This window comes from Brachypodium distachyon, chromosome 3, assembly GCF_000005505.3.
Source record: "Brachypodium distachyon strain Bd21 chromosome 3, Brachypodium_distachyon_v3.0, whole genome shotgun sequence".
NCBI lineage: Eukaryota > Viridiplantae > Streptophyta > Magnoliopsida > Poales > Poaceae > Brachypodium > Brachypodium distachyon.
The window spans coordinates 39492777-39507584 of record NC_016133.3 but is presented as its reverse complement, the minus strand read 5'-3'; the positions used below and the strand labels follow the sequence as shown (position 1 = coordinate 39507584).

Below are 14808 nucleotides of genomic sequence, written 5' to 3'. Positions count from 1 at the left end.
CTTCGGCCACCACCACCTACTCTGGGTACCTACAGGGGCTGTCAGTGGCAACATAAACCTCGTGCATGCTGAAGTTGATGAAGTGGCCCGTGCAAGGAAGCGGTGCGTCGTTGAAGTTGCCCGTGTTGTTGTCGATGAAGCCCAGAGAGCCGAATCTCTGAACCAAACTAGAGACCACGCGCTCTCCGGTGGCGAGAAAGCTTACCGTCCGGATGAAGACTCCAGCCAGCGCCGCTGCTGGCCCCACGGTGGGCGCCAACTGTCGTGGTGGTGGCACGGCAGATGCCATAGGATGCCTTAACTTGCGGCCGATGGACGAAGGAGGAACCGGAGGAGGGAGGACGTGAAGGGAAACACACACAAACACACAAGCACACCTCGATTTACCCAGGTTCGGAGCCCTCTTGCCGGGGTAAGACTCGTACTCCTGCTTTTTTGTATTAGCCGAGATAGATAAGCTCTTACAATGGCGTTTCTTGAGCTGTATTCTTGAGGAAGAGGAAGAAGAAGAAGAGGAAGAAGAAGAAGAAGGAGGAGAAACCCTAGATGACTAAGTGCTCCCTTTCCTCTCCACAGAGGGGTAGTGCTCTATTTATAGGCCGCCATGTCACACTGACATGTGGGCCGAGTACAAACGTCACCTTCCTTGGACCCCGCCGGGCACGCAGCTTGGTTCCCTTCGGGTGACACCGCAGGGGACAAGACAACTTTACTTTCCCTGGCACCCTGCAACAAGTACTGTTGACCTCTGCCGGCTCCCGTCAGAGATTCTCTTTCGGTGCTTCTTTTGTGCAGTCGCCTGGCACCGCTACGTAAGCGGCGACTGCTTTTTCCGTGATAATGATGACGCTGCTTTTCTTTGCGCCGTGTGGTCAGGATAAGACCATTGAAGGATCTCGGCACGGGCCGAGATCAAGGGGCTCGTCCTTATCCTGCAAACTCATAAGACAAGATAGTCATGCTGGCATATACCCGGTATGCCGGCTTAGTGTTAACTTGGCTTTACGATGCCGGCATATTTGATCATGCCGGCTTTGCCTTCGTCATCTCGGCTAGAGCGTGTCGTCATGACACTACCCGGGGTCATCCCCCCGACATTGTGGGTAATATTAGCTTAGTGTTTGTAATTTAAGTTCAAATCATCTACCAAACGCTGGTCTTTACGTGAGATGATTGATCACACGTGATATACATCATATTTGTAAGAAAAATTTAAATTCACACATGGAATTGATAGATCTATTGTTTGCACCGGTAGTTATGTGTATGCCAAATTATATTAGTAGGTGGAATTTCCGTGATAATACATCATAATGCAAGAGTAAATTTTTACTTGATTATTCCATCGAATATCGATACTCAGATGAAAGTTTAGATCATTTGAGCTAACTGTTTGCTTTCTACTTCCTCTGATTCATAATAAGGTCTCAGATTTTGTACTAACTTAGTAAAAAATTGCACTAACTCTGAATTTGCTGTTGGTGATCAGTTTTGTGTGAGTAGTCCATGTTTTGTAGGGTCAAGTGCAATTTTGCACTTAGAATAAAGGCAGAAAATCTTAAAACCTGGAAAAGATCCCGCGAACTATGCATGATAAGCCAAAGCCGCCGTGTATTCTCCATTAGTTGTCCATTTCCATGAGATTTCGTCTTTGGCATTTTTGCTTCTAGCTCCCTTCCAAGCCCTTTCATCGTGTCCACAATATGCTTAATATTTTTTATAAGAGTATGTTTGTCTACCGCATCGGTTTGTAGAATGAGAGAGAATTTCAAAACCTTTCATCAAGTTGACCAGGAAACTACACTGTAACTAACTTCAATTTCTCTCTAAAAACCATCATTCTTTGAAATTGTCTCTCATCCTACGAACTAATGCGGCAGACAAACATAGTTTTTAATACAGAATTCAAATTCAACCAAATAAAATTTTATAATAAAAATCATGTCTACCTAACGAAATGAAACGACTGCTGCCAAACAAGGTGTAAAAAAGCTCCGAAGAACAGAATATGATAATCCTCTGCCGATGATACAAAATAATCACTGTATGTGGCGCCACTCGCGCTGAGAGACGATGGACCTCGAGGAGTACGTACGTCCACGCCCACGCCACAATGGCGAAGGTACCCGCGGCTGCACGTACGATTTCGCCGGCTTTACATGAGCGCGCATGCACAGGTCAGACCGTCAGAGCCTCAGCGCCAGGTCCACGACGGCTTCTTCCGCCTCGCCCCCCGGCAACCCCAGCGTCAGGTCGGTGACCACATCGCCCTCCCCGGCCGCCGCCGCCGCTTCCTCCTTCAAGCTCCCGGCCGTCAATGGGAACAGCTCGAGACACACCGGGACGTCGTCCTCGGCGGCGACCTCTTCCGCATCGTCGTCGTGATGATGACCGTCGTCAGCGCCGGCGACCATCGGCAGCTGCTTGCGCAGCGCAGAGTTCCAGCGGTTCTTGATGGCGTTGTCGGAGCGGCCGCCGAGGTGCAGCGCGATGGTGGCCCACTTGTTGCCGAACTCGCGCTGCCTCCGGATGATCTCGGCGTCCTCCTGGGCCGTGAAGGGCCGGCCGGCGTCCAGCAGCTGCGGCGCCAGGTGCTGGCACCACCGCAGCCTGCACGACTTGGGGTCCCGCCCGGGCACACCGCGAGCGATGGCGTCCCAGGTCCGAGCCCCGCCGCCGTCCCGCACCCCGCGCCGCAGCGCCTCGTCCTCCTCCTCCGTCCACGCCGCCTTCTTGCCCCCGTCCGCCGACATCGCCGCCGCCTCGATCGCCTTTCTTGGGGTTTTTCCCTTTTCCTCGCGCCGTCGCGCGTGCCTGCGGTCGATGGCGTACGTAAACACGGATGCGTTGTGGGGGGAGAGGACGGCGTGAAGACGAAGAGCTAGACGGAATTGGATCAGGGTTCAGAGTTGCAATGCAGCCCGGAGCGAACACCGTCAGAACCCCTCATGCGGCGGCGGCTGTACGGAGCGGAAGCTTCTTGCTTTTGCTTCCTGCTTCTTCTTGCCTTCCGGCCTGCCTGGGAAATTTATTATGGGGATTTTTGGGAAGTACTTAATTAGGATTCTATGGAATGTTGTAAGTAAGGAAGCTGGTAGCCAGATACTTTGTGATACACTGATTTTCCAACAATTTGACATCCACGGTGATGCGTTATCCAAAATTTATAGTGATGATTGCATATACTGTGTAACAAAAAGATTATTTCAATTCATATGATTGTCAGGCTATGTTTGGCATTGCCATGGATTCTAATTTCGTATGCCCATCCATTTTTGCCTATTTTATTGGTTTGACAACTACTCCTTCCGTCCTGGTTTATAAGGTCTTTATTGGATTTTGTGCCAAACTTTGACCAACAATTATACAAATAACATGTAATATATGTATATAAAAGTTATACCATTAGAAATAAAGAGTTCAATACAAATCCAACGGTATCTCTTTTGTGTCACGGTAACCTCGTATTAGTAATGTAAGTTTTGCTCAAAATTTGTCATAAAATTCCGTCCGGGCCTTATAAACCCGGATGGAGGTAATAAATATTTCCTGCTTCCATGCGTATTTTCTCATAACATATTACTCCGTGCTTCTTTTGTCCAAAAGTACAAAGAAAAATCATGACCCTTGAAATCCAAAAATATAAGGACAAATTGGTCTTTGAGCTCCCATCACATTCCCCTATGTTCCCGTTGCTCGTTCCAAATTGATTTTTAAGTGTTGTTTTCTGTAATTTAATCGGAAAAGTTTGCTTACATCCAGAATGGCGCTGCAGCAAAAACACGCCAGGCGGTGAAACCATCTGTGAACTGAAACAGATCAGGGGGCTACGATGAACAGGTTCAAAAGTTGAGGCCTCAGGTACGTCTTTTGCCCTGTACAGGGTTCAGCAAGGGTTTTCGCCAAGAGTTGAGGGGCGTGAATTGACTTGCTTCATTCAGCATGAACTCTAAATCTGCATGAACTCAACTTTTATTTCACCGCAATAGCATGAACTCAGCTTTTATTTCGCAGAGCCCCGGTTCATAAAAACTACCCTTGAAGCGACGACCGGACAACACTTGTACTGATATATGTACTATATATAGACAAAGGCGAGAAAAAAAGACTAATGCATAATTACAGTAGCAGGAATATACACATGCTATGATTCTTGAGATGGGAATCAGCGAGTGCAATCAGATCCTGTGCAAATAAGCACAGGAGAATACACGGTTCATACTGAAGATCACTTCAAGGCCACCTGGGTCGCCAGATCAGTCGGTCAGTACTTCTCATGATTGGAGTAGGACCAAATCCGGCACCCTCTGTCCGTCAGTATTGCACAGGATATCATATTACTCTTGTGAAGTATTTTGAGAATCATCTTGGCAAATATCTGAGGATGATCTGTCCGGGTTGATTACTGCAGGCATCCATTGATCAGGAATCACAATGAAATAAGCAGACATGGCTTTCCTAAACCGCTTCTTGTACTGCATTGGTGAAACTACTGTTGGAGCCGCATTCTTAGGCCCACCGAGAATGCCAGAAGATTTGACCCATGTTTCAAGGTGCTTGTCCCATGTATACTGCCTCATAAAATCAATTATTCCCAGGACCAGTTCATGTTTCTCCTGGTCAACACCCACAAGTAAGGAATAATCCATTACATCAATACCCTGAAACAAAACAATTACATCAGGACCAGTTATTGTGTATATATATGTAGTTTAGTATATTTCCCTATGGTGTTTCACATATCATGTCCACGCGGTATCTACATATAGACATTGTCTACGGCCCACTGTATCCCAGCTACAAACTTACAAAACATTAGCTTCAGCTAAGCATTCAAGTTGGGAATAACATAACGACTTATAAGCATTAGGTTCAGTTAGCATGTTTCATCCAATCTTCTCATCAGGTCATAAACTATTTATGTCATCTCACAACAACAAACCTAGTCTTTCTCATGATATACAATTTAGTAAAAGAAAAGAAGGTACAGAAGACAGGTTTTCCAGTAACTTGCATAAATCAATGTGAAGGTTATCCTACTACTAAATAAACAGTAATAAAGTTAAAGTAACCCTGGAATGTCCCACAATTTCTTTTGGTCTTTATGAGACCAAGTAATCCATGCAAGAAATAAATAATTCTCGTTGTCAGCATCTGAACTTACTGCTAGAAAAGAAGTATCATTCCAAACAGCTCTTTCCAGAAGCCGCTTCGCCTTGTTCCCAACAAAAATTGGGGACTTTGGCATTGCCTCAATTAAGTTCTGGTCAAGAAGGACCTTGTTGTTGCTGGAGTCTGCATTATACCTTGACCTTGAAGATCCCTTGAGATCATAAAGCCTCGTAATATTCCGTCCAAATAAAAGATTTTCCATCACGAGAAGATCCATTTTGGATTCCTTGCCACCTTTTAGATGCTTGCTTGTAACCTAAGCAAAAGCACATTGTTTTCAGTACTACCAAGTGTGGAAGTAAAATCTACCTAGCAAGGCTGTTCTATCCCCCCACCCTGGAGGCTGGAGCATAGAAAATATGTCTCTCGTCAAAAGAAAAGATAAGAAAATATGTCTATAATTTTTTGTCATTGTCTCATTTCACTGAGCCTTTTAGCAGTGGAAACATGTATATAATACTCCCTCCGTCCGGAAATAAGTGACATGAATTTGTATAACAATCTATACAAATCCACATCATTTATTTTGGGACGGAGGGAGTAATAGCATGGCAAAGAATATATTTACGTATCTAAAACTGGCTAAGAAATCTGCTCGGATTCACCAGCAAATTTACCAGATCCCACAAACTTTCATATATTTATCTGAAAGTTCAAATGATCATACTGATGTATAGAGATAGAAAAGGTTATCATTTTTTCTGGAGGGACTACATCTCACATAACCTCCATGGATAAAAGAACTACTATTTCTACCTGCCTAACTGCAGTACTCCACTATCAGACTTCATTCCAAGCGATACAAACACCAATGTTTTCATTACAAGATTCGACTTAACAAGTACTGCTATTTCTCTTACAAGAAGCCTAAACTTGTTCGGATGATGATTAAGTTTCTCTCTAATCCATGGGTGAATGAAGTTTCTTCCCCAGAATTAATGTGCAACAACATGAGTGGTCAAAATACAAACAGAAAACAGAAGGTCACACGAACATACCTGATAGATCCCCAGAATCTTTGCTAGGCATGTAGGGCTTCCAGTGCTTATGGACTCTGACAAATATTTAAAATACTCTGGGCCAAACTGAAGGAATGATTCAAGCTCTGTCTTTGTGACCTGCTTTATTATAAATCTATCATCCAGAGATTTTGCAAAGAACACGTTGCTTTTGCCACCTTGTGCCCCCCATTTCTTGCATCGACTGACAGATCTTACAAAATCAAGCTCCGATGGACAACACGACCTACGGAGTGCTTCAAAGCTTTTTGCATAATAGCATGTCACAGTGTATTTAACTTTCCCAAGTGGCCCACCATCTTCAAAAGATACTCTAGAGTGCACTAGATCAGGAGCCAAGGACCCTCTACTAGCAGATATTGATGAAGCTAAATCATCAGGGGACCCAAAATCCTCAAATAAAAGAAACGGATTAAAATTTCCTGAATCGTATACAGGCAATGAAAGTGAAGAATCTGCACTGTCTTTAGTTTTGCTGTTCTCAACTGACATTTGCAAGTAGTACATGGGTGAAACAAGTGCGTAAGCAATAATACTAGTCGGTTCATCATCAAATACCGGGATAACAACATCATTAGCTCCAGTTGGCACAAAAAGTCTTGCTCCTCCTTGCTGTGATAACTCACGAAACAATGAAATGTATTCAGGACTGTAGTCAGCCAGGGTCCCAAATGTCGGTGCTGTACCAGAGTTTGTGTTCAACGAATTATAAAGTGTCATGTATGGCAATTTAAGGCAGCTTAGTAAGTCTTCTACTGTATCGCCAGTCTTAACAGATAAAGCAGAAGTATGACAGCGTACTGCCTTAACATGATTTTTAACATCGGGGGCTGTACCTCCAGGCAGAGCTAGAGGCTTCACCATGCTTGCATCAGGAGCAGGTCCATTCTCACCTCTCCATTTTGCATCCAATGTGTCTGAAATATCAGCAGTTACTGGAAACTGACCTTCAGAAGAAATCCTACGAACACCAATGCCAGATTCTTGATGATCTAAATGATCCTTGACATTTGCGCTGTTTGCATGGTTGATCTTAAATACTGTATCTTCAGTACAATTCAACTCTGCAATATTTCTCAAGCTAGTTTCATTAGATTGATCATGCTGGTTGAGCTCCTCTCTGTCAGCATGAGGTGTGCTCAGGCTCTGTCTCAAGGATCCGTTCTTAGCATTCAAGAGAAGTTCAGTGACCTTTGGATTCTTTTCTAACTTTGCATTGATATCAGCTGGCCTATCGCTGCTTTCAGAATTCCTACTTCCAACTTGTAGACCTCCTAGAGCATCGCAGTATTTGCCACCTGAGGTAGCTATGAAGCTTAGCCGTTGATCCCACAAGTAACACAGAAATAGTAGCCGCCTCCTTAGTTTGTTAACCTCAAGAATATCAATGAATAACTGCCCCTTTCGGATTTCCTTTTTCAGTAAATTTTTTAGTGACTCCTGAAATTGAATGCTCCAATAATCAGAATACATATAAGTGGATCTTTTCTTTTATAACAGAGCTTAAGTGGGACAATGGTTTATTTACAAATCACTAGATAAAAACAGTAAAACAAAATTTACCGTGAAATCAGCCTTCTCTTCTTGTAGGATATCTTCCAGCTCCACTATGTTTCTTCTTAACTCAAGTATCTTCATGTTGCCATCCAAAGAGCCTGTAATTGGCCTTTTTTCTGAAATTTGGTGGAGCGCGTTCAGCACTTCAGTGAACAGGAGTTCAGCTGAGTCAACCACCTGAGACGTTGACTATTAGCATCAGAAAGAAATCATCTCATAAGTAAGTTCATAATGCTAGACATACTACCTCATTTGCTTCTTGCTCTACCCATTCTTGATGCTGGGAAGTGAAATCAAGTTTTGATGGTGGCAAATATACTGAGTGAACCATGATAGATGCATATCGGAAGCAAGCAACCATTTCACCAAAGCTGAAACACAAACATTTTAGGCCTGGTCTTTACCAAATTGATAAAGTAGAATGGGATGAGAATATACCCATAAAAACGAAGGCAGTCCCTGTGAAGAGAATGACCACAGCTGGCTACCCTACTTGCTGCTGCATGGTTTGAAAAACTAAGTTCCAAAAATTTACCAAAAGATAAGCCCCAGGCAGCATCAGACATCACTACTCTTTTAGTTGCTGGAGGGAGCCCATCATTGCGAGGACAGCGTAAGCATCTATGCCACATCCAGATTCTACCATCATGTTCACCAGGTAACTTTACAATAAGTTTCCTCACTGATATTGTTAAGCTGCCTTGGGGATGAACATAGCAATAAACATGGGCATCCGGTGCCAGTTCACAAGAGATACAACGATTGGTCTACAAGAAATGTATAAGTTAAATAAAATATAAACTTTGAAACAAATATACATTATCAAGGACCTCTATCTAACCTGATCAAATAGCTGGTCACGCAGAAACCTGCCTAGAGGTTTGTCGGAGTTGCTATAATATTTTATGCGAAGAAGGTGTGGCCGCTCACAGACAGCTTCTTTCCAAACACAGCGAGAGGACATAGAAACTAATATACTCTGATTGTCAACAGGAGATGCTGGAACTTCATCCTTTTTTACAATCGAACAATCCTTTGAACTGTCATCATCATGAGAAGTTTGTAATTCGAGGGGGGCAGATGACTTATCTGATATCTTGACACCATTCTCAGAGTTATGGGCAAATGAAAAATCATGCTCAGCAGATACCAAATTTGCAGGAGGAGCAGGCGATACACCGAAACCTTTAACCAGTGCATGTCTAGTGCTTTCAGGCTGAAGTTCTTCAAACTTCAATTCACTGCCAACATCTCTAGTGCAAGTGGGGCAGTGACAAAATGAAATTCTTGACTGCTGAAGCAAGGGATCAATATATGATTGAGGGACCATACCGAGCAAACAGTTGTTTTCATTTTTATTGATTTGAACAGATGACGTTTGGATAGAACTAACTCTGGACCTTTCACAGCTTTTGTTATCAGGAGAGCATGCTGCTGCCGTTTGGTCCATTATTCTAAAACCATTAAATGGAAAATTATCCTTTTGCGTATTAAGTGCTTGCAGATCATTGTTGGGTGATGAAGCAGTAGGCATTTGTAAAATAGGTATTGTCGAAATGGATCTATCAGCACTGGAAGGTTTATCCGGCAAAGCAACAATAATTGGTGACTTGAGAGGGAGTTCTGGGAGGGTTGCACCTTCATCAACAAGAAATGATGTTTCAAGAGCCAAGTGATAGGCTGCAAAGACTCCATATTGCACAACATGCTTCACTTTTTTCAGCTCATCACCATTAGCTCCTTTTAGCAATATCTGCAGAATTAGAGATGGTTAGGCATGACCAAGTGTTATAACTGAGTCAAAAACTGAGCACTTACTGTAAAACCCAAGGGCTTTGGGCAGCCTTCAAAAAACATAAGGGTCTTCAGCATTTTCTTCCCACCTTCTCCAGCAGTCCCATGCTCTTCAATATACTTCTCCACATGGAATAAGTCACAATTCCCAAGTTTTTGGGATGACAAATAATCAATTGAGGGAACAATATGAGAACCAGTGCAACGAGATATCCTTTCCAGAAGTGGTCTTTTGATATTCAGAACAAGTGAAATATTTTTCTCAAGAAATAAATCCTGAGCATAACGAGATACAGATTTCTCTACCAATACAACACTTGGTTGGTGCGCTTTGATCTTTGCAACTGCCATTTTCAGATAATCTGTTTCCTGGAGCACAAAAAGGCATGAAAATAATCACCATCAGTAACTCAATATGTACCACCCTGTCAATGTACTTTGGTTTATAACAAATGTATGAAAAGGGATTCATGTGTAATACCTGCTGCAGTAAAGTATCGAAACTTGAAAGCAAGTTCGATACACGCTGATATTCAAGTGCACCACCAAGAATTAGGATTCGTGGCTTTTCCTTCTTTGATGACATACGCCGATGAGCAACATTCTTCTTACAAACAACTCCTCTTACAACCAAGCTGGAAATGAAGTTTACGATAAGAGACAAAGACAAATAAGTTCTTCCCTGGAGCACCAAGGAAATGCATACAGAGGGAAGAATCTACGATATTTGAAGTGCTATAACTTGAAAAGTCAAGGTTGCGAGCAGTAGCTCTGTATGGCATTACATTATAAAGCAGTGTCATATCCATATGAGCATTGCATAAAGCATATGGCAAATTAATAGTAAAATGCATGTAGATATAAAATGAGAAATCATTAGACTGTGAATTCAACGCATAGAAGAGTGAAGTTATTCACCTGTCACTTGGACGCCCACAAGCCAAGCATTTAACCTTGACATAGCCACCAGGGTCCATCCGTCCTCCTTTGCTAGTATCTGGTTTCAGAAGAGATGCAGCTTCCCAAGACAAAGATGTAACAATATCTAGCCAACTCTCTTTGCCAGTTTCATCAACCAATGGTACCTTTTCAGCCTGAAGAAGTTGAGAAACCAATGCCCGGAAATACCCATCAACAATGTCTTTCATGGCTTTCTTGTGTTCCTCAGCAGATTTATCTCTACTTCGACAATGTCCACTGCCAAAGCTGTTTGAGCGCATATACCCCCACTCTCCTGTGGCATCCTCCCCCTCATCATCATCACATAGAGCACCATCATGGTCATCCTCTTCATCCTCAGCTTCAGGAGGTAGCCAAAGTGAGCTATTGTTTTCAAAATCCACAAGTTCACTTTCTAGCACTTCCATGCCATACAAGGAAGAAGATCGAGCATTGCCCTCCTCATTATTATCGATGATATGATCTCCAGTCTTATCAACTCCAACAGAATCAACTAAGGTCGATGTATCTTTCCTTGGGGATACAGATTCTTTTGCAGCATCACCACAGACAACTTGATGGTCATCAAAACACATAGGTCCATAGTATTCATCAGATTTTTGTGGGTGGACTTTCGAATCAGAGCGAAAAATTGTGTAATCTTCATCTTCATCATCACTCCTGGAACAAAATAAATATTGAATTAGTCACAAAAATGCAACTTGAATTTGAAGCAGTCTTCCTCTTCCTTTATTTTTTGAGTTGATGATTCCTCGGCACAAACTTTCCAGATAATGGAGCTTGATTCTAGTCACCCTTTGTTGGCTAACATGATTCTAGCCAACAGCTTATGATTTTCTATGTTCTCCAAATAAACAGCTTATGATTCCAGTCACACTAGCATGATTTCATTAGATAAAACACCAGAAGTGCAGAAGGGGCATTCTGAGACTATTGTGGTGGCGTGCTATAAAGGAAGCAAACTGTACATGTATCACTAAAAAACAGTTGTACTTAAAATTTGAGCAAACATTGATTAAAACAAGATATCAACTCCATTTAGGCATGTTTTACCAAAAAAACAAGGTTCTGGTACTCGGAATTGCACCCAGAAAATACTATGACCAAATAAGTAATGACTCTCTTTTTTTGCGGGGAAAATATGTAATGACTCTAGTTCAATCCTGTCACCCAAATCTAAGAACACATGTATTAGATTTCGGATAAGACATGTATCAGAATTTAAGAAGTATGGTCTCAGGTTACAGATTGCCAACCAATTCAAACAATCTTTCTTTGTTGTAGACATTGCATAAAGTTAGTGTAGTTTAATTTGTTGACGGAAAAGGCCAGAAGGCTGAAAAGGCATACCTATTCAAGCAAAAGGTGAATGGATTGGACGCATTATCCACATCAGCCACATGGTCCACGCTCCCAGCCGGCTCCATCACATCATGCTTCTTCTCTGGAGAAACTCCGGGCTGGTCACAGTCTCCCTCGTCGTCGGCGGGCAGAGATGCAAAGTCACCGCAGCTGACATTGGCATACGACGACATATGGCCGTTCGTCACCACGCTGCTACGTCCCGTCGAGCACGACTTGTCGCTCCCGACGCTCGCGGCCGACGGCGACGGGCTCGGTGGCTGCGCCACTTCGCTCCACCCGGCTGTTTCCTCCTCCAGCCAGCGCTTAAAGCAGTAGTTGCAGACCCTGATCCGCTCGCCGTCCTCCCGCGGGTCGTCCCCGGGCGGGCGCGGCACAGAGTTGGCCGTGCAGCGGGCGCAGAACACGCGGCCGCAGTGGCGGCAGTGGTGACGCCGATTCAGTATGGTGAACTGCGTATCGCAGTCGTAGCACACCCGGCAACTGTGATCCGGCATCCAGAAGTCCCTGGACAGGTCATGCGGCTGCGGCACATCATCAGCCGCAGCCGCAGCCGCAGCCTTCGGCGCAGGCGACGGCGAGCGCTCTCCCCGCCGCGGCATCCACAACTTAACTGCTCCAAACAAATCAACGATTCGCCCCTCCGGTGATCCCATCACCCTGGCCACGCACGCCGCCACCACCACCACCTGCAGCAGCAGCAGCCCCACCACTCCTCATGCTCAACCCAGCGGCACCCCAACTCGCATGGCCCTCGCCGCTTCCGAAACCAGGACCAGTCACAAGCCCCGTCCGCGGCACGCCACCAGATCAGATCACTTCAATCGGCAGCAACTCGCACAGCTCGTCCGCCGAATTGGGCAGGACAGCTACAAGGTCGATACGGATTTGGTGGCGCTGGATCGAACAGGGGGGCGCAAGCAGGAATTGCGGGACGCGAAGTGATTTGGCTTAAGACGAAGAGCGAATTTTGGCTGGGATTAGGAGGTGATGAGGGTTCCAGAAGAGCGCCAGTGGAGCACGGGAGGCCTGGACTTGCTTGGAGGGTGCCGATTCACGGGGCAGCGATAGAAAGGAAGGGAAGGGGAGGCGAGATGGATTAACTTACGCGTCCGGTATTTTTCAAATCTTTTGATGCCGTGGATATGGGATTTCTTGCCTTTTTATTCGCTGTTTGTTTATTTTACTTGTTTTTCCTTCAATTTTTGGTTATTTGTTTTTTCTTGCCGCCACAGGCAAGGATGTGTGAAAGAGACCTTTTCCTGAGTTGAAAAGAACTTTTTTTAGTCAAAAAAGGAAACTTGGTTCTTGGATGGGTTTTCTTATAAATTTTTCTGTGGCTTGTAGTTCATAGCGTTTATTGTGTATTTCATGTAGATTAAATATTACGTGTGTATAAACGTAAAGTTTGGAGGTTTTCATCTGGCGTTTTATACTCACACCTTTTTCCCATACGCAAGAGCGAAAAACGTTCCGAGAGGTGGGAGTGGAGACAAGCGCCCAACGGCTCAACCACCTCATCGAGAGATGGTTCCCATATCTCTAGAATTTTCTTGTTTGTGTGTGCTGCTACCATTGTGGTCTTTCAATTGTATAGAAGGGACGTTTTGGTGCTTTGTTTCGGTTAGCTCATCTCCGCTTTATTGTCGATTTCCCCCTTTCGGTGGATATATCAATTGCTCTGCTTTTTCTCATTGGAATTTTGTATTTTGCCACTCCATGCTCGTTTTCTTCACGCAATATATTATATAAGATATGCTCAAGGGTGAAAGGTTCAATTAACTTTGTCGTCAACGTTTTGGTGCTTTGTTTCGGTTACTTTATATCTTATCACTTCATTATTGATTTCTCCCTTTTGGTGAGTATATCACTTCCTTTGCATGTTTATGACTGGAAATATTGTATTTTTGTATCTTGCCACTTCATGCTTGTTTTTCCTCACACACCATATTGCGTAAGATATCTGGAAGGGCGAAAGATCCAATTCACTTTGTTGTCTATTTTTCATTTATGTTTTGTAATTTGCTCTTCTTGTGCCATAGGTCTGTTAGGTTTATTAAACGGATGCTTCGGTTGCTTTCTTTGGTAGTTCTTACTTCTTGCATTTGTTGATTTTTGGATCTATACGTCGATTCACCTACGGATAATTTTATCGTGTTATCACTTTTGGTAATTATATTTTTCCCTTTAATCCTCCCATTTTTGTAAATAACTTACATTCTCTTAATATAGACATACTTTTATTTTTATTTACTTGGCACAAATAACTTCGCATGGTTTCTGAAGTAATGCTTCCACCATTAATTTGCACTAATACTATGAGAGTTGGCCGGTCAAAATTGATAGATGCAAATAAGAGAGAATGGAAGAGGTATTGTGTTTGTGACATCCTAATGTAGACTTGTTGTACAATAATCGTTATTACTAAAAATATAACATGTTTCTACTTTTCAATAATTTTTGAACAAAATATTGTAGCAAGTCATGCATTTTCTACAAGTGCAAAAGTGGTTACACCAGTATCAATGCATTTATAGAGGATATGGTTTTGGTTTTCCTCAAGATAATGGGTACTTAGTTTTCATATGATAATTTTGGTTTTGTTGTATTACGAAACTGTTTTTCATGATAAAATAGAGTCGGCCCATTAATCTATATCTATATCCACATTACTTTTAATTTTTATAAAGATTTGAGATAATGGTTGTCTGTTCCTAGAATGCTAGAAAATTAATGTAATTGCACACATTAAATTATGCAAAAAAAAAGTTACACCCATTCAATATACAATATGATAGATATACACCTGCATCACGATCTTTTTACTATGACTGGATTCATGTCTCTTCTGAGATAGTTGTTAACCGGCACAATTTTTTGAGAACATAAAGGCAAAACTGCATATTTTTACAAAATAATAATAGTAGTTCCGTAGCAACGCACC

The 14808-nt window shown here is 43.1% G+C and overlaps 2 protein-coding genes across 2 annotated transcripts; both read right to left on the bottom strand.

Moving 5' to 3' along the window:
• Window positions 1–2186: 2186 nt before the first annotated feature.
• LOC100821318 (transcription factor MYB44) lies at window positions 2187–2753 on the bottom strand. Its single transcript, XM_010238413.1, has 2 exons — window positions 2703–2753; window positions 2187–2579 (listed from the first exon to the last, which is right to left on the bottom strand). Exons 1-2 carry the CDS (start codon window positions 2751–2753, stop codon window positions 2187–2189), a joined length of 444 nt encoding a protein of 147 aa, XP_010236715.1.
• Window positions 2754–3956: 1203 nt separating this feature from the next.
• LOC100844095 (1-phosphatidylinositol-3-phosphate 5-kinase FAB1A) lies at window positions 3957–12988 on the bottom strand. The gene is made up of 11 exons (XM_003574525.4): window positions 11853–12988; window positions 10461–11162; window positions 10024–10177; window positions 9567–9911; window positions 8590–9501; window positions 8187–8515; window positions 7996–8119; window positions 7755–7925; window positions 6171–7631; window positions 5165–5428; window positions 3957–4661 (listed from the first exon to the last, which is right to left on the bottom strand). Exons 1-11 carry the CDS (start codon window positions 12518–12520, stop codon window positions 4338–4340), a joined length of 5454 nt encoding a protein of 1817 aa, XP_003574573.1. The 5' UTR covers window positions 12521–12988; the 3' UTR covers window positions 3957–4337.
• Between the last annotated feature and the right edge of the window lie 1820 nt (window positions 12989–14808).

Bases quoted from the DNA above. Each gene is read 5' to 3' on its own strand.
- LOC100821318 (XM_010238413.1), bottom strand. From the start codon at position 2,753: ATGTCGGCGGACGGGGGCAAGAAGGCGGCGTGGACGGAGGAGGAGGAC. The intron at 2,580-2,702 runs GCGCTGCGGCGC...CTGGCGCCGCAG, and splicing joins GGACGGAGGAGGAGGACGAG to CTGCTGGACGCCGGCCGGCC.
- LOC100844095 (XM_003574525.4), bottom strand. From the start codon at position 12,520: ATGGGATCACCGGAGGGGCGAATCGTTGATTTGTTTGGAGCAGTTAAG. The intron at 8,516-8,589 runs GTTAGATAGAGG...CATTTCTTGTAG, and splicing joins GTGACCAGCTATTTGATCAG to ACCAATCGTTGTATCTCTTG. The intron at 5,429-6,170 runs GTATGTTCGTGT...GCTTTTGCTTAG, and splicing joins AGATTCTGGGGATCTATCAG to GTTACAAGCAAGCATCTAAA.